This window comes from Delphinapterus leucas, chromosome X (assembly GCF_059928025.1).
Source record: "Delphinapterus leucas isolate spDelLeu-1000000601 "Yukka" chromosome X, BTC_Dleu_Yukka2, whole genome shotgun sequence".
Classification (NCBI taxonomy): Eukaryota; Metazoa; Chordata; class Mammalia; order Artiodactyla; family Monodontidae; genus Delphinapterus; species Delphinapterus leucas.
The window spans coordinates 130,703,377-130,722,297 of record NC_143150.1 but is presented as its reverse complement, the minus strand read 5'-3'; the positions used below and the strand labels follow the sequence as shown (position 1 = coordinate 130,722,297).

Here is an 18,921-nt window from a genome sequence, read left to right as displayed (position 1 = left end):
GATGTAACTAGATGTTTCAGGATTTATATTAGATGCTGCCACAGTCGGGTCAATATTGCAATGTGACAAATATGGCATCTGGATCAAGGGTGTCAAGTTTCCAGAACCACGCAATGTCACAAAGCCCGAAATAACAACTGAGCGGTCTTTTAAAATTACATTTTACTTTCGAACTACCTAAACGTTTAAAACCTTTTTTTAAAACAATTCCTTTGCAAGAATTATACTGGAAACGAAGAAGAAGCTATGATGGAGATCCTGTAAAGATGCACACACCCGCGTTCTCTTACAATGGGATATATCAATATTTTGATGTGCTGCGTTTGTGACTAAAATGAGTCCCCCGCCCCCCCCCCCCAAAATGGTCAGATGATATTGATACATTTCTTGGACCTTTAAGGTCCTGTTAACAAATGGTTGAAGTCACACGGCATACCCATTATGTGAGTGCCCAGAGTCCTCGGTGTTACAAAGGCATTTGAGATGGTGCACCTCTAAGCAGTGCGCCCTGTCTTCATGAACAGGGTAGCATTTATGGTCTGACTTGGAGCCCTCATTACACAGCTCTTGGTCATCTTAGCACCCAGCCCTGGCCAGTCCTTCTGGGAAAGGTCCTTGCCTGGTTCTCAAGCCCACAGGTTAATAAGGATAAGAAAATGACAGGTTTAAGGGATGGGAATAGGGCCACCCTTCGATCTCTCATTGTAGTGTGGGGAAAGAAAAGCGAAGGAAGATTTCCAGTGGTTGGAGAAGCAACAGAAAATAAGCACCAACTCTAAATGCCCAATAACAATTTTACTAATGAAAATCATCTTTCCACTAAGAGTCCCAAATTTTATTACAACCCAAGCAAAAGTAAATAACATGTCGGCATTTGGCTCAAAGCCTGAATAACTTGGGGGTTATGAAGAATACATTAAGAAATGGTAGAAAACTACACCAAAATGGGATCTCAAAAGACTTAATCATTCTGAAAACATATTTACCTTCCCAAATGAATTTTATTTGAACCCTGTCCTATTTTATTCACCTCTTTTTAGCATGGGGCTTAAGCATGCCTTGGTAACTAGAAATCATATGGCATTAACAAATAACTAGCAAATTTAATTTCCCTTCTCTTTGTTAAGTCATCATTTTAACAGGTTACAATACAAGCAGAAATGAATGACCACTGACTACCAAAAAGATGAGTTGAAATTCTTTCCCTTAAAGAATATTCCTTATTTTTTAAACAATCACTAAGGATGCCTCTGCATTTCTTTTCTTCAGAAACAGCAACAAGTATTCCAGTGGTATATACTGGTAAATATTTAAAATCACTACTTTAGCAACTGGTTTTGTCATTTCTGAAGGAATTAAAGTGGGAGGTGAACAGCAGTAAATGCAAATCATTAAGTGGTTAACTTTCTCCTCAAACTCTGAATGATTTACATTTATATGGACTCTAAACATTACATAAATTAAAACTATACTTGCTAACAAAACAGTGGAGGCAAATGCAAAATGAAACATGCAGATACGAGCCCTAGATCCCTGTAACTAGTATGCTTATAACATGTAATTGCTGAATGGATACATATAACATTCTCTCTTTTCCATAAGTTTGCAGTTTTAAGGAAATTTCTTAAAATGAGGTCTTTACCTGGTCAAAAGCATAGAATTAGCAACTCAAGTTCGCTCTGAATTCAAGTTGAGACATTGGGGTGTAAAAGGTCAAGTTCGGGGCTTCCCCGGTGGCGCAGTGGTTGAGGGTCCGCCTGCCGATGCAGGGGACACGGGTTCGTGCCCCGGTCCGGGAAGATCCCACGTACCGCGGAGCAGCTGGGCCCGTGAGCCATGGCCGCTGGGCCTGCGTGTCCGGAGCCTGTGCTACGCAATGGGAGAGGCCACAGCAGTAAGAGGCCCGCGTACCGCAAAAAAAAAAAAAAAAAAAAAAAAGGTCAAGTTCGGCCCCGTAATAAAATGTGGTGTGCACTGCCAAGTCCTGTTGGTTTGCTGTTTGGTTTGTTTATATGTTCCTTTTAAGAACTGGCTTCAAACTGGGCTCCTTTTACACAGTTTTATAGAGGGGAGCTCAATGAGGCATGGGCCAGCTTCAAACTTTTTGTCTTGTACTAAGGTGAAATTTACGTAACACAAAATTAACCATTTTAATGCGTACGATGCAGTAGACACCGGAGGGCCCTATTGCAGCTCGATTCAACCCTGACCTCAGGCAGTCTCATCTGCCCTCTGCTAAGAGAACAGACACCTCTGAATCATAAGTCTCCATCTGTACTTTTCTTCTATTACTTCTCTTGTTACATTTTAACTTTCATGGAGACTTGGACTTGAGACTCAAAGTCTAAGTGGGTCCCATACCTAGTTATTCCAACGGGATAGAGAATCAATCAGTGAATGAAATATTGCTAAATATGGATAAGGAACTGCAATTTCATGTCTTGGTTCAGTAAGATGAATCCATGAGCACTAATGCCAGGAGAAAGTAAGGCAGGTGTCGTCTTACCTGTCACGTACACGTAAGCGACTCACCTGGCAAGCACCAGTGTGCTGCAGTGTGGAATGCTAACATCAGGAAATACTTCTCTGCTGGCTGGTGAAATGCTGCTGCCCGGAGCCCTGAAAAAGGTTTCCTGCTTGCTGCCCCTATAAGACCACCCCCCATCTCCTCCACGATCCAGAAACCCAAAATGTTAACTCCTGGCTCACTAAGTCAGGACTCTGATACAGAGCCTACCATCTGAAAGAACTGACTGATGAGTTGGTAGCTTGGTGAGTCTACTGTCTTCTGCATTAAATATTTTGATCCTACCTTTTAGGTACTATGTACATCACAGAACTCTTTACTACATCGGTTTAGTGATTACTGATTTTGAGTTGTTATGATCTTTATTTCCCACAGAAGGATAGGAAAGTTCCCACATTTGAACTTCAAACAGATGGCCTCAGGATAAATGATAAAAGGCTAACGCTACTAACTTTACACCATTGATATCTTCAAAAGTTAATAGACAGAAATCCCACGGCAAATTCAAGAAATACTAAATTCCAATGACTAATAATACGTTTACAGTTCCACCTCTATCTTAAAATGTTTAATGTTCTCTAAATTTATACATGTGCCAAAACTTTTATTTCCCCATAGTAGACCTTAAAAGTTCTCATACAAGAAAAAAATAAAGGTAACTATGAGGTTACCTAAGGTAATAGATGTTAACTAAGCTGATTGTATTAAACATTTTGCAACATAGACAAATACCAAATTGTCCTGTCATACACCTAAAAGGAATATAATGTTACTTGTCAATTATACCTCAATAAAATTGGAAAATAACTCTCTGAGAGTAAAGAGGCTCTCCATGTAAATTAATTAAGGAAGGAAGAGTAATGAATTGGGCCAGTCGTATCAGACGCTACTAGCAATCTTGCCCACACTACCCCCTTATATTGAAACCAATCATTTGGCCAATCTGGAGAAAAGAAGAGTATAACTGTTGGCCAAAAGGAAAGGAAGTTTATTTCCATTCCAATGAATCTCTCCCAACAACTACCATCCCCAATTCAGGAATACATATCTTTGCTTCGCAAGTAGGATTCTCTGGAAGTATCCTAGGAAATTTTCTTTTAAAATCTAAAGTTAATTTCCTTATAATGGACACTTTTATTTTCACTGGCCGAAGAGTCTGCTGGTATAGCAATAAGATGAGGTCACATTTCAGAAAAAACATCACCCCTCCGCGAGCAGTGGGCTAAGGTCTCATGGGGTTTAGGCATCTTTGCTCCCCATGTCGTCCTGTTATTCATCCTCTAAGTTGGACCTCACCAGAGTGCAGGTCCCACCACCAGTGATGGTCATGCCGGCATCCGTGAATCAGAGAGCAAGGGTACCAAATTCTTCCGCGATACCTGGTTAAGTCTCTGTGCAAGAAACAATCATCGCTCACCAGTGTCTAAAACCAGAAAAGAGTGTTCCATGACCTCTTTGAATTAACAGGGAGCAAGTGTGAAAACAAAAAGTAAATAACACCACCTCCCAAACCCTGGACTCCAGCAAACCAAAGCTGCTCTAAAGGGCAGTGTGTGAAGCCACTGAATTTGCAAAGTAACGGCGAGGCATTAGAAGAAGGTCGCTCATTTTTTGAAAAGTCCAGGAGTCACTTTAAAACTTGAGATGTATTTAAAATCCCTTCTTAAAAACCCACATGAATCTTCTCTGTTAATTTTTAGGAGCCTCCACTTAGAGATGGCTTGTGCCCACTTTGCAACTCCCAGATAGGGCATCAAGGAGCATTTGTAATTGGATTTCATAAGAGAGGGAAAATGTGGAGAGAAAACAGCACAGCAACAGTTTTTGCTTTATATTCACAGCTTCGTAATTTAAGAAGGAAATGTGAGATACGGCCCTATGCATTGCTGGGACAAAGGCATATGTTCTGTAGCCAATGAGGAAAAATGCTTTTGCTTCTTTTAAAACTAGTAGGGAAGTTCTAAAGGTTTAGAATGATCATAATTATCTGAAATACCCATGCAAAGAGTTGAAGGAAAAAAATCTCTATTAGACACCTCTACTGTTTTGGTTTGTTTTTATAACTGTCAAAATTGGATAAAAATATAAAGATATGCAGATTTAGGGCTTCCCTGGTAGCGCGGTGGTTGAGAGTCCACCTGCCGATGCAGGGGACACGGGTTCGTGCCCCGGTCCGGGAAGATCCCACATGCCGCGGAGCAGCTGGGCCCGTGAGCCATGGCCGCTGAGCCTGCGCGTCCAGAGCCTGTGCTCCGCAACGGGAGAGGCCACAACAGTGAGAGGTCCGCGTACCGCAAAAAAAAAAAAAAAAAAAAAGATATGCAGATTTAAAATACTGTTTAAAACCTTCAGTTTTCATTCAAGGTCAAATGCACACCACCAGCAAAACTGTCTCCATTCAAGCTAACCTACATGGAATGAAAATAAATCCTCCACTGATGACACGAGCATCAGTACACGTTTCGAGGAAAATGAAACCTTTAGTATTTGCGAAAAAGCAACAGCTGCAGAAGTGGAAATAAGCACGATTTCCATAAAATTAGGATGTTGGATGTTGACAGCTAGGAGTTCACTCATTCTGCAATAATAATAATAATAAAATGTTGACGTTAATATACTCTCCTTTGTGACTGAGATTTCATTTTGCAAGGTGAAGGCCAGAACACTACCAGGAGACATCATCCAGAAGATGTTTATTATCTGGTAAACTCTCAGAAGAGACAAAGACAATGTGAGCTATGACCCCAGCCGGCAAGGAGCTAAGAAATAGGTTACAGGAAGTAAACACCATGCACATGAAGAAACAAACCCACACAGAACGGAGTGTGGATTTTTCGGTACAAAACGAGAATGCCATTGTGCGCCTCTGCTCTCAGAGAAGGGAAGTACAAATCAGTTAAGTGGTTCTCAACCGGGTTGATGCTTCCCACCCACTCCACACCAGGGGACTCTTGGCAACACCTGGAGCCATTTTTGGTTGTCATGACTGTGGGCTGTGAGGTGTTACTGGCATTCTGGAGGGCAGAGGTCAGGGATGCTGTTCACATCCCACAGTGTACAACAGAAACCCTCCACCAAGAAGAGAAACCCATTCTCAATGTCAGTAGTGCAGAGGTCCAGAAACCATGAAATCGACAATATACTTAGAATTAGAGGTCATTTCTTTCCCCAGAACCAGAAGTTAAACAAACAGACAAACAAAATCCTCAAAAGTACTAGCAAACCAAGTCCAGCAGCATGTCAAGTGGATTATACACCGTGACCAAGTGGGGATTTACTGCAGAACGAAAGGGCAGTTTAATAGTCAAAAATTGAGTAACGTAACATAGCAAGAGAAAAAAGAACAAAAACCACATGACAATGCTTTAAAAAATTAACTCAGGGGCTTCCCTGGTGGCGCAGTGGTTGAGAGTCCGCCTGCCGATGCAGGGGACACAGGTTCGTGCCACGGTCCGGGAAGATCCCACATGCCGCGGAGCGGCTGGGCCTGTGAGCCATGGCCGCTGAGCCTGCGCGTCCGGAGCCTGGGCTCCGCAACGGGAGAGGCCACAACAGTGAGAGGCCCGCGTACCGCAAAAAAAAAAAAAAAAAAAAAAAAAAAAAAATTAACTCAAAAGGGATCTGGTCTAAAACAAGATCTAAAACTGTATAGCTCTTAGAAAAAAATATAGGAATAAAGTGGTGAGCGCTTAGGTTAGGTGAAGACTTCGTAGAAGCGACGCAAAGAGCAAAGGCAGAAAGAGAAAAGAGATACATTGAACTTCATTGAAATGAAAAGCATGTGTGTTTCAAAGGGCACCATCCCAAAAGTGGGAAGTAAACAAAATAAGAGGAAATATTTGCAAGTCCTGTATCTGCTAAGGAACACGTATCCAGAACACGCCATTTTAAAAAAACAAGCAAACAGACATAAAAACCCTCTTAACTCAACACTAAAAAGGTAAATACCCCACTCAAACACGGGAAAAGAATATGAGTACACATTTCTCCAGGGAAGATATACGAATGGCCAACACTCACACGAGAAGGTACTGAATGTCATTAGCCATCAGGGAAATGCACATCAAAAATGGCACCTTACACCCACTAGGATGGCTGTAGTCAAAAAGACAGATAAGAACCGGTGTTGGTAAGGGCGTGGAGAAATTAGAACCCTCATGCTGGTGGGAATGTAAAATAGTGCAGCCACTTTTCTGGAAAAGAATTTGGAAGTTACTTAGCTGATTAAACAGCTTTATCCTACGACCCAGCAATTTTACTCCTAGGTTTGTACCCAAGAGAAGCGAATACATATATCCCCACAAAAAACGTGTACGTGGATGTTCATGGCATTGTATTCATAATCTCCAAAAAGTGGATACAAACCAAATACGAATCAGAAGACAAATGGATAAAGAAAACATGCTATATCCAGGCAATGGAATAAATATTTGGCCATAAATAATAACCAAGTACTGATATATGCTACCACGTGGGTGGATGTCGAAAACATCATGTTCAGTGAAAGATGTCAGACACAAAAGAGCACACAGCATATGACTCCCTTTGTATGAAATGCCCAGGAAAGGCAGATCCATAGGGAGAGAGTAGATTAGTGGTTGCCTAAGTCTTTGGAGGCTGAGAAGGATAAATATTGGGTTTCTCCTTGGAGTGATGAAAACATGCAAAAATTAGGGGCTGTTGACGGTGGTACAACTTTGTGAATATACTAAAGGCCACGGAACTGTACATGTTCAATACACAACATGGGACACAAACCATTTTAAATAAAGGGCACAGACAGTGGAAGGTGGGAGTGGAGACGAACCCGTGGGCCATTTACAAGAAGATGAAGAGAAATGAGGATGCAGCCAAGGCCACTGAAAGAATTCGGACTGTCCTAGAAAAGGCTAACGACGTACGAGTGGTCCTCAGGAGAACCGTGGGGGTGAACACGACGATTAAAGTCGAGGAAGTCAACTAACTAGAGATAAAGTGGGGAGAACCAGGTAAATACGACTCAAATAAATAGAACTAAAAAAGTGGATACCATAGGTAAAAAAAGAAATGGAGAAATGGATAAGGCCGTTTGCACAAGATTCTTTTTTGGAAAGATGTGAACTCTTATGCCTGGTTTAACAAAGAAGTATTACAGGAAAAGATGGGTGATATTTCTACATGGTTATAAAGAAGGGACAAGAGGATATATATATGTATATCCACATATATCTCTCTCTATATATCATATATATACCTATCTCTCTACATATCTCTCTCTCTATATATCATATATATACCTATCTGTATTTATCTCTATAATATATATACACCTATCTCTAAGTGTATCTTTACATAATATATACCTACCTCTCTATATATATCTAAACATTATATATATATATATATATATATATATATATATACCTATCTCTCTATATCAATATCTACCTATCTATCTATCTGTCATATGCCTAAGAAAAAGCACAACTGAGTCATCTAAACCATTATTGGGATATATTAGTAAAGATGTAGCAGCCACTTTGAGAGACAGAAAACATTTCTCAATCCAAACTGGAAACAGTTCTTTATTCCAAAATTGTTTTCCCAGCTCCGGTCCAAATCTTAGGTGTCTTTGGTAGGATTGGTAGTGTTTCTCTGGGAGATGATCTCATACGTCTGTCTAGAGTGAAATGTGTATCTTTATAATAATGCATGTATTCAAGCCACCTGTTGATGACTAGCCCCACTGCACAGGACACAGCCTTTTTCCCCATAATATCGGAGCCTAGAATAAAAGCCTCTGTGCTGAATGCAACAAAAAACAGTGCCTGCAGTCTCAAATAATTAAAGGGATCAAGAGTCTTGCAATTGATTTATTTGCATGAAGACCCCAGCTCATCCATGTCTAATGGCTGTTATGTCAGAGGAATGTTGCATTTACCATTCTAAAATAGTTCTGATTTTTTTATACTGAGAATTGCACACTTCTTTCCAAAGAGCTATTATTATTAGTTTTTTTAATCAAAGGAAAAGCTGCCCTACCCATTAGATGGGACTTACCCAATCCATATGTTACTAACTAATCTTATTTGAAAAATACATTTTACATTGTTAAATGCACGGTGTATCTGCCGTTTCTGCATTACGTTTTGATCCCTCAGACATTCACTTTGAGCCTTATGTACCCAAGGATTTATTTTCATAAAGCCCATGACTGATCGATGTATGATTGGACAATACTAGGAGGGTTATATTAGAACAGAATATGCCCTTTTGCGGTATCACTGCCGTGGTGAGTGTGGACATGTGCATATTCATTCCACGCTTCCTGTAAAACGTGCAATCCATACTTTCACGCAAATGTGCGGGGAAAAAAAAGAAAAATGATCTGCAGGCCACGATTTGTACAGTCCTGGAGTGTCAGCCTCTGTGGTCTTTAAAAGTCCCACTCTGATTGCCTTTTAGAGATTTTTCAATGATCTGACTTGGAAGGATTAATTCCTTGAATACATCTAGGGAAGGAAGAAAAGGTACATAGGAAGAATGCAGGTATTTCTCTTTCAGGCATTGTTTTAAAACCATTTATCTGATGGAATGATTGCCAGAGACTTAATATCTAGCTCACCCCAATCAAGCTAATGTATCTTGGCACTTAAATTGAATACTCCTCCTTGGAACTTTCCAGTTTCTCCGCTGCCCGATACTCAAATGCCCATCACACCTTTCCTTTCATTCAGAGTGATGTTCATCTGTGTTCTTCCCCGTTAAGACAGACACCACTTTATCCTAATCAACGAAAAATGATCAAGCCTTCTTTTGCTAGGTGAAAAGCAAAATGAGGAAAGCACACAGAGCAGAGAAAGTGGTTTCTTTCACGTAGAATGGATCATCTTAAGAGACTCTGTTTTGGATGTAAACATGTCCAGGAAAAGAGCATTTTAAAAAAATGTATACCCCGTGTGATTATTACTGACACGACACCCTGGAATCAATTAAGTGGAAAATATGTACTTATTAAATATAATAAGAGTATCCGAGCATCAAATGTATCGAGGCATTGTGATTTCCAAAAATGGCTATGCATGTACAAGTAACAGGCCAACTTCTTTTAAGAAATTCTGAATCGTTCACAAAGAGATCAAGGAAATTCTCCGTCATAAGGCACACGCTAGTCGATAATTCTGTGCATTTGAGATTGAAAAAAAATGTCTCTTCTGCCTCTCCATCACCCCCCCGCATCCTTTCACATTGTCTTTATTTGCTGCAGACTTTTACTTTCCTCTGTGGCCCTCTGTCACCTCACAGCGAGGGACCCTCTTTGTTCTGTGGCTCGGATCAACCTCTGCATAAAAGGCATCTGTCTCATGTCAGGGTCTTTATTCCACCGCAGGGGCTTCCATATCTACCCCCCGCCCTGTGCCTGCAAAATCCCAGAGGCAAGAGAGATCATCCACAACCAAGCCAATTCCTTAATCGCAGAACAAATCAAATTAATGCAATGGGCATTTTTGGCCACCAGGAGGCAGAAGAGGAAAACCCAAGTAAATGATCATTGATACAAAACGGGGCTATGATGTTTTTTGTCCAGAGTTCTGGTTCTTAGCAACACACGAGCAACAACAGAGTCCAGATTACAGCATTTCCGAATGAGTATTAAATGCACAGAGAGCTATTGATGAAGATGATGAAAGACACTGGGGGGAGGGGCAGGGCAAGGGGGAAGCATCTTGTTTATTTTCTTTTTTGCATAACTTTAGGATCAGGGAAGCTACGCCAGCCCTCCCTTCCCCCATGAACTGTGTCCATCCTATGACTGTGTTATCTAGGGGGTATACCTCCCTCTAACCCTCAGTCCGTCTTGAGACACATCAGGGAGTTTTGCAGAAATGAGTCCGGGAGCCTGTTGCCAGGCTGGCCGATCACCTGCCCCGCCCGCCACAGAGGTTTATTCTAAGGGCTTTCAATCTTTCCTTCCACCCTCTTTCCGTTCTGGGGTTGTGACTGGTCCCACATCAAGTGCCTGGCCTCTGCCCCCCATTTTCTCACACTCCTCCCAAACTTCCTGTACTTTTCCACTTTATCTTTTCCCTCAGTGCAATACTTCATCCTTCCTGTCTACCCATTTAGCTTCTTACAGCATTCTTCCATCCCTAAATAATGCGCGGTTTCTCTCTGAGGATGGATAAAGGAAGCTTTTCCTGGTCACAAATCTGATCAGGGGAAATCTGAGCAGAGAGGGAAGAGGATGGACTTAGGGGGTAGCATGGAGATCCTTGAAAGGAAAGATGGTATTTTTTTCTTTATAGATGAACTTTTTTTTTTTTAATAGATGAACTTTTGACTTGATAAGGAAGATGTGTTCCATGAGTGATTTAAAAGAGAATCCAACCCAATCAAAAAATGGGCAGAAGACCTAAACAGACATTTCTCCAAAGAAGACATACAGATGGCCAAAAAGCACATGAAAAGATGCTCAACATCACTAATTATCAGAGAAATGCAAATCAAAACTACAATGGTAGCACCTCACACCGGTCAGAACGGCCATCACCAAAAAGTCTACAAACAACAAATGCTGGAGAGGGAGTGGAGAAAAGGGAACTCTCCTGCACTGTTGGTGGGAATGTAAACTGGTGCAGCCACTACGGAGAACTGTATGGAGGTTCCTCAGAAAACTAAAAATAGAGCTACCATACGATCCAGCAATCCCACTCGTCAGCATATATCTGGAGAAAACCATAATTCAAAAAGATACCTGCACCCCTATGCTCATAGCAGCACTATTGACAATGGCCAAGACGTGGAAACAACCTAAATGTCCATCGACAGATGAATGGATAAGAAGTTGTGGTGTGTACATACACACACACACAATGGGATAGTACTCAGCCATAAAAAAGAATGAAATAATGCCATCTGCAGCGACATGGATGGACCGAGAGACTGTCATACTGAGTGAAGTGAGTCAGACACAGAAAGACATATCATATGACATCACTCATATGTGGAATCTAAAGACATGGTACAAATGAACTTATTGACAAAACAGAAATAAGAGTAACAAATGCAGAAAACAAACTTATGGTTACTGGGGGATTGGGGCGGAGGGATAAATTGGGACATTGGGATTGACATATACACACTACTATATATAAAATAGATAACAAATAAGGACCTCCTGAATAGCACAGGGAACTCTACTCAGTACTCTGTAATGACCTATATGGGGATAAAATCTAAAAAAGAGTGGATCCATGTGTATGTATAACTGATTCACTTTGCTGTACAGCAGAAACTAACACAACACTGTAAATCAACTAGACTCCAATAAAAATTAATTTAAAAAGGAAAGAAAATCTGTAGTAAAAACAAAGAAAAAAAAAGAGAAAAAAAGGATTTTTAGGGGGAAAAAATGGTGAAAGTACCAAATAGTAAGCATCTTTAAATCCCAAGTGAAAGAAAAATATAAATCGGAAATTGACATTTTTCAGCAGCGGTACCTAAGGCATGTTAGAACCACTAAATACCCCTGATGTAAACTGCTTGCGCACACCTGGAATTCAGATCACAGGTCTTTGAAGGCAGGTATCAAGCCCCTCCTCCAGTGATTCCGGAGCCCCTTTATGAACGGAAACTGACGTGGAACAGCAATGTATCAAACAGGAAAGGGTGAAACTGCTCTGGCTGCTGTCAAAGGGCTTCCTCCCAATGCCAGCCCACCCACCTTCCATTTCAGTGGAGACTAAGACCCCACAAAGGAGACCAGAATGCCACGTGGCCAAGCCATTACAGCACGCATAGAGCTCAAGTCATGTGCCTTTCATTCAAATGCTCTTCCTGCTGTGCATTTATTTCAAAACCATTTCCATCTTACATTTAAAGTTATGACACCAATGAACGAAAGTAGTCTTACACAATTAATAACCTTAAAGAGAAAGGCAACTTCAGAAACACCATTACACAACCTTCCCTGAGATAAGAACTTTGAGGGTAGCTACATTTCTTGAAAAATGAGTAGGTCTTTCTGATGCTTTTTTAATCCTTGAAAAAGTCAGTTATATAAACCTATGGACAACATTTCAAAAGACTGTAAGATACCTGTCAGGTGAGAAGTCCACTGAAGTTGAAACAGCAGGGAAGGGGACAGGGCAGAACCTCTAAAAGAATGACATAGCCCTTGAGGATTTGACATAAACTGATTAGAATCAATTAGGTCCAAGATGGTGCAAGATTTGGCTTCCAGTGGACCTTGAGCCTCATTGAATGCCCACTGTAATACATTAGCATCTAAATGACATACCTATAGGCGCCAGGACAGTTCCAAGGCCAACGTAAAGGGCCAAAAAGTGGGTGGTGGCCCAATTCCTGGAAATCTCCAGCCCCTCCCCAAAATACTTGGAATAATACTCCCACTCATTAGCCTATGAAACTACCCAGCCCATAAAAACTAACCACCCCATATTTCATGGCCTCTTGCCTTCTGAGATGGCCCGCACTCTGTCTGTGCAGTGTGTTTCTCCCAAGGCTGCTCTCGCCTTTTGAGACAGACCGCATTCCGTCTATGGAATGTGTATCTCTCTAAATAAATCCACTTCTTACCTATCACTTTGTCTCTCACTGAATTCTTTCTGCACTGAGACATAAAGAATCTGAGCTTCATTCAGTTCTGAGACCAGGTGTGTGATCTCAATCAAAAGACAGTGGGTTCAAGTCCCAATGCGGGTTCTGGCTGAGTTTGAGTCCCGGTCCATAGGTTCACGTCCCAAAGTGGGTTGTGCGGTTTCAAAGTCATTCTCTGGGTCAATTGCCTTAATTCCATTGATTGGCCACAGACAGCAACAAGGCAACAGAATGGGCGTAAGAGGTTAGACACCTGACTAGCTGACACAGCCTTAGATCTACTGTGTCTGAGAGCTTTGACTCTACAGATGCCATCGTTGGGGCCAATACCACATCACCATGCACCATAGTAGACCATCAATGATGATTTGATGAAAATGCATCAGCGATGAAGGACCCACTTTGAGGAACATAAAAATACAGTGTAAGCATCGAATTGCAATTTTGTATCCAGATCAACCATAGGCACATGTGACGTTTTGTGCGATTAGAGAAGCTGGATCTGATATAAAGATTTGCACTGTTTCCTACGGCAGTTCACCTAATTAATACTGTTAGACCAGGGCTCCAATCCCCGCTCTAATCCCTACAACCTGTACCACTGTGAGTCTGTCCCATCACCTCTGAGCCTTTGTTTCCCCAAAAGTAAGATAAGGGAACCCTTCCAAGAGAGTGTATGAGGATTAAATGAAGGGGCAGCTACAATGTCCAGTGACGGCCACACTGCGGGCTCTCCATGAGTTTCGTGCTGAGGCATATAGATAAGATTGTTTCAAAGCAAAATAGTTTAAAGCCTGCATGAGGCATCAAATCATAGGATAACCGAAAAAGTAATACCCTCTCAGAGAAACTAAAATCAGCATTTGAATGGAGGTCTAATTAACCAACTGAAGATGCAAATTAGAGATGATTAATGAAGGAAAGCAAAAGTAAGAGCCACCCATAAATAAATCCCAGGCATTTCCATCAACAAGCCTCAGCGAGGAGATTCCTCTTATATAGCAATGGTCTTTGAACAATCATCACGAAAAAACATAGAGGGAGATGTGATAGAACTCAACTTTTAGCTATGTATGCTTTCCTAATGACAAAGGTATACAGCAGGACGAATAGGAAATATGCTTTAAAAAGAGATCTCCTTTGAAAATAAATGGACCACCAGTTTGTTCATTAGATCTTGTGTGGGTATGAATAATTACTTTATAGCTGTGATGGTACATCCCCATTTGCCTGGAATAATCCCAGTTTATTAAGAGCATTATTAACAATTTTCAAAGTGTCCTGGATTAGATAATAAATTACATGCTCAATGGCTAGCAAGGTTGTGTGACGCAGTCCTGATTAAAGAAAATATTCACTGTTCAAAAAGCACGTGCGAAGATCCTGTCATCTGTGTCTTATTACGAGCGTCTTATCATCGCTTTTGTTTAATTAAGGTGGTTCCGTTTAGAAGTCAGTATTTGACAGACATTACCGTTTTGGACAGTCGCAATTTTTTCCAGTGGATCAACAGTCATGTTAATAAGATGTCCAAGGCTATTAATAACACTGGAAATGATCACCCGTCTGGGTTTACTGGTTCCTAGTGCTGGGCTATGAAACCTCACGTACATAAACCCATAGGATGTTTATATGGTATGTACAATAACCTTGCCAGAGAGAGAACGGGACCACCTTTTAGAGAGGCTCCGAAAAAATCAGCTGACCTTCTCAATGTCACACCACAGACACCAAGTAGTTCATTCTTATCTCATTATAAAAATCTATGTTCTTTCCACGCCAGCCTCCTGCTTCCCTCTGACCATCATCCATCTTCCTAAACCTTTCTTTTGGGTAGGAAAACAGCATTTGTTACTCTGTAAAAGAACGGTAATCATCTCAAACAATGCTTTTCCATTCCTTGGGCAGAGAAACAGCATTTATACGTTTCTTACTTTTGAAAAAAAAAACTCCAACACTATTTCAACATTTTGGTAAAAACATCTATTCCTATCAGAGTGCTAGTGAGTGGTACTAGTGATGTCCTGCAAGCAAAAAGTAAACGGCCACCGCCCAGTTTTCCAGAGGACGGTAGTCCATGCAAGATCCCTGATAACAGTAAACCAAGTCCCATTTAAAAAATCTCTATCGCCCTGTAGAATCAGCAAAGTTGGCACACTGCGATCCATCAGATAAAAGGGGGTCTGTGGTGCAGAGCTTCACACTAACTCATTCGTGGAATGTAAGTAGACTGGATTGGAGAGGCTAAACTGCTTCTTTTATGTCCAGGCCACAACTCTCACAGCCCTCTGTTATCTTACCAAGATTTTCTTCTTTTTAACTCTCAGCACAAAAGGTAAAATTAAAAATGTTCAATGAGAAAAGTTCTCAAAGCAAGCTATGTGTTTTCTTCTTTTCTTAAAAAAAAAAAGAATGAAGGTGTGTGTAATTCCCACAGTACTTTTCTAGATTCACAAATGGGCCAAAGAGATAAGAGGCCACTGTGTTAAGTTGCTTAATACCAGTTTGGCGTTAAACGGGGGAGAAAATCGATTTCTTTTGAAATCTAACCTTTTAAGTCACGTCACCACCGTGTTGTGCAGGCAGGAGGACGCTTTGTTATTCCACTGAAGCAAGGACTCACCCAAAGCCCACTGCTTTGTTCAGAAAGCAACGCCCAGAGCTGGTGATGCTACCGAGGGACGCCCACACTGCCCTCTCTGAAAGGGCTGCTAGCAGCAAGCCCTGGTCCGTGGCTTCCTTTGCCCACCTCTTCCTTAGAATGGACCTTTTGTAAAACATCAAGAAACAACATCTCCGGTTTCAAACACCAGTAGCCAAATCAACTAGCCAGAGGCTTCTGAAAAACATTCAGAGAGGCATGCCACCCTTGCTGTGCGACACGAACGGAAATCATTCCACAAAGATCTGGTTCCTGGCACCGACGAGAAAAGAAAAGGAAATAAAAACCACAAAACAAGAGGGCTCTAGACTCTGAGGCTTTTTGTTGTGTTTCATCCTAAAAACCTGACATTTCCAGTACTTTACTGATGCTCCAAAATGCCCAACTTTGCAAACATCTGTGGGTGATGTGCATTTCTAAATTAGAAGGTCATCTACAACTCATCCCCTTACTCCGCGGTCTTCTATAGGTGAATGTTTTCAGTAGTGAATGAAGTACAATGCTCAAAACAAAAGTAAAACCTCAAGTTGGAAATAAAATATTCTTAGTGACACTCGCCTCTTTGGAGAAAACATTTCAGCCCTGTTTCTTATTTGAAACAGGCCCGTTGGTCCATTTTATTTGTCGTAGCTTTTACCATAACCATCCTGTGGCATACAGATCTCATTCTCATAGCCACGCTGCTGTGAGCAATTTTCTGCACCCTCTCAATGCAGTTTTGCCTTGAAAACGAACGTTGTTACACAGGCTAGGAATCTTATTCATGAACTGACCAAGAGCAGGCTAAACCACAGAAGAAGGTAAGCTTCGAAACATTAACTTCAAAATACGTTATTTATTTTTCCAACCCCCAGTTGGGGAAAAACGAAGTTAACACCGCAACAACGGAGAGCTGCTCTTGAATTCCTATGCACTTGGCCAATGTCCTTTCATCATAAATCATAAAATTTACATAAGATGAAAAGCCATCAAATTACAAAATTCAAATAGGAGTATTCCATCTCACGTAAATGCAACAGGCATGCAACTCTTCAAGATACAACAGACACAGACAACGCATTAAGGAATTAAGTAAAAGATTTTCCGACACACGAGTAACCGGTTAACACACCTACAAAACCACAAAAGAAAGCTAATGTCTGTGGCCATTATCTACCATTACCAAGTTATCACCTATTACCAAATGCGTTATGAGACACGTCTCCAAGCTGTGTTCCTTCCACAGGGTTATGCTAAGCCCACAGAAAGAAAAGTGCTTTCAATAAAGCATCATGTTCATCCAATCACCTTGGAGGCTGCATGTGTTTGAGGCGGATCCTAGGAAATGAAATTCCTGGATTAAAAAGTGCAAACTTTGAAAAACAACAACAACAAAAAGACGGCGCTGCGTGAACGTTAAGGGACAAATATATCTTGCAGCATGAAGTGAGCTCTGTGTAGTAGAGATTTCTAGGAATTAGAGTAACACAGTTGGAATCAACGAGCCCCAAACCAAAAGCAGAACTTCCTCATGGCCTCCTGTGCGGTGATCAGCAAGACGGAATCACTCACCTAGAATCCCCAGGCGGTAGTTAACTGTGATCACGATGACATTGCCGTAGCTCGCTAGAATACTGCCGTCAATCATGTTGCCTGTGCCCTCCATGTAAGACCCGCCATGGATGTACACCATTACTGGCTTCTTACTGTTCTGATCATGGATGTCTGGAAAAAAAAGCCAAGTAAGGAAACACAATAAAACATCATGCTGATTAACCAATGCTAAGTCAAGGGCAAAGGACGTGGGTGACTTTTCCTAGTTTAGATTGGAATCAATCGCATGGCCCCTTTTAAAATTAGGTATGCTCTTGGTAAGATGGCTTAAGGAAAATGGTCAATGTTGTTATATTTTGTACTCATAGAAATGATGCAGGCATTGGAAGGAACGTGTATGCAGGTGTAGGTTTCTGTATGTATCTACAACACTAAATATGCAAGGATGGAGATGAAATACATCTTCCCTAAAGAGTGCTCAAACCCTAGAAGGGCATCTACTACAAAATATATTTTTATCATCTAAGTAAGTGTGAAATCAACGTCAAAATGATAATTTATTTTTACTGTAACTTCTATCTTCAGTCAAAGAGGAGCTTATAGATTCATTTTCAACTTAACAACGAGAACATAAAACTAGTCATGAAACTGTAAGCTGTCAATACAGGGCCCATGATGACAAAAAAACAAATACATGGTTAAAAATGATCAACAGGACAGAAATGTGTAAAAACAAAACAAAATGTCCAAGCAAGTGTCTTTTCTCTAATTTACCGATTGCAGTAATATCCCAACTTAAGTGACAAAAAAAAAGAGAGAGAGAGAGAGAGAGAGAGAGGAGAGCTGGGATAAAAATGGCACAAGATTCCAACCTCAAGATGAAAGTTTGGCAACGCTACATATTTTTACAGGGAATATAAACTCCCATCGTGCTTTGCAACCAGAGTACCCAGAGTCATCATTATTTTATTTAACAATGATGTGAAAATCCTATTTTGCAATGTTCTGTGACAACAGAAGTTTAGAGACCATATGTCTATTTGTAGAGCCTACTTTCTGAAAAGTTGTGATGAAATAACTTGTTTGGTGGAAATCATTCCTTGGGCTTTTTTACCTTGAATGCTGAAGAATCCCGACCTTGATTCTAATGATTTCTGGATATTTATGTATTGTGTATACATATATATGTGTGTGTCATTTAAATATCTATGTATCAGAAGAAAACCAAATGTATCCATGTACATTTATTTTCATTTTTTCTTAAATAAAAACTTTTTTTCCCTAATTCATGGAGACACTTTTGAACTATCAGAAAGGAATTTTAAGGCAACAAACCACCCTTTGGATGGTGGCTGCGTATAAAATGAATTACGATCATGGTCTCAGAACAGGCTCCTGGGCGCCACCATAGAGCATCCCGAAGGCAAAAGAAACCCAGTGGTCACAGTCAAGTGCAGAAAAAAGTGTCAAGCTGCCCCTGTGTCTGCAAATATTTAATCTGTCGCAGAACACTATTTTCTCCTGTAAAACTTAAATACGGGGCTTCCCTGGTGGCGCAGTGGTTAGAGTCCGCCTGCCGATGCAGGGGACGCGGGTTCGT

At 40.9% G+C, this 18,921-nt stretch overlaps 1 protein-coding gene across 1 annotated transcript in view; it reads right to left on the bottom strand.

Moving 5' to 3' along the window:
* Window positions 1-18,921, bottom strand: part of NLGN4X (neuroligin 4 X-linked) — a 206,787-nt gene that overhangs the window by 114,244 nt on the left and 73,622 nt on the right. The window contains exon 2 of the mRNA XM_089904950.1: window positions 17,340-17,492. Coding sequence (XP_089761076.1) covers window positions 17,340-17,492 — 153 coding nt within the window. The remainder of the gene's footprint in view (window positions 1-17,339; window positions 17,493-18,921) is intronic.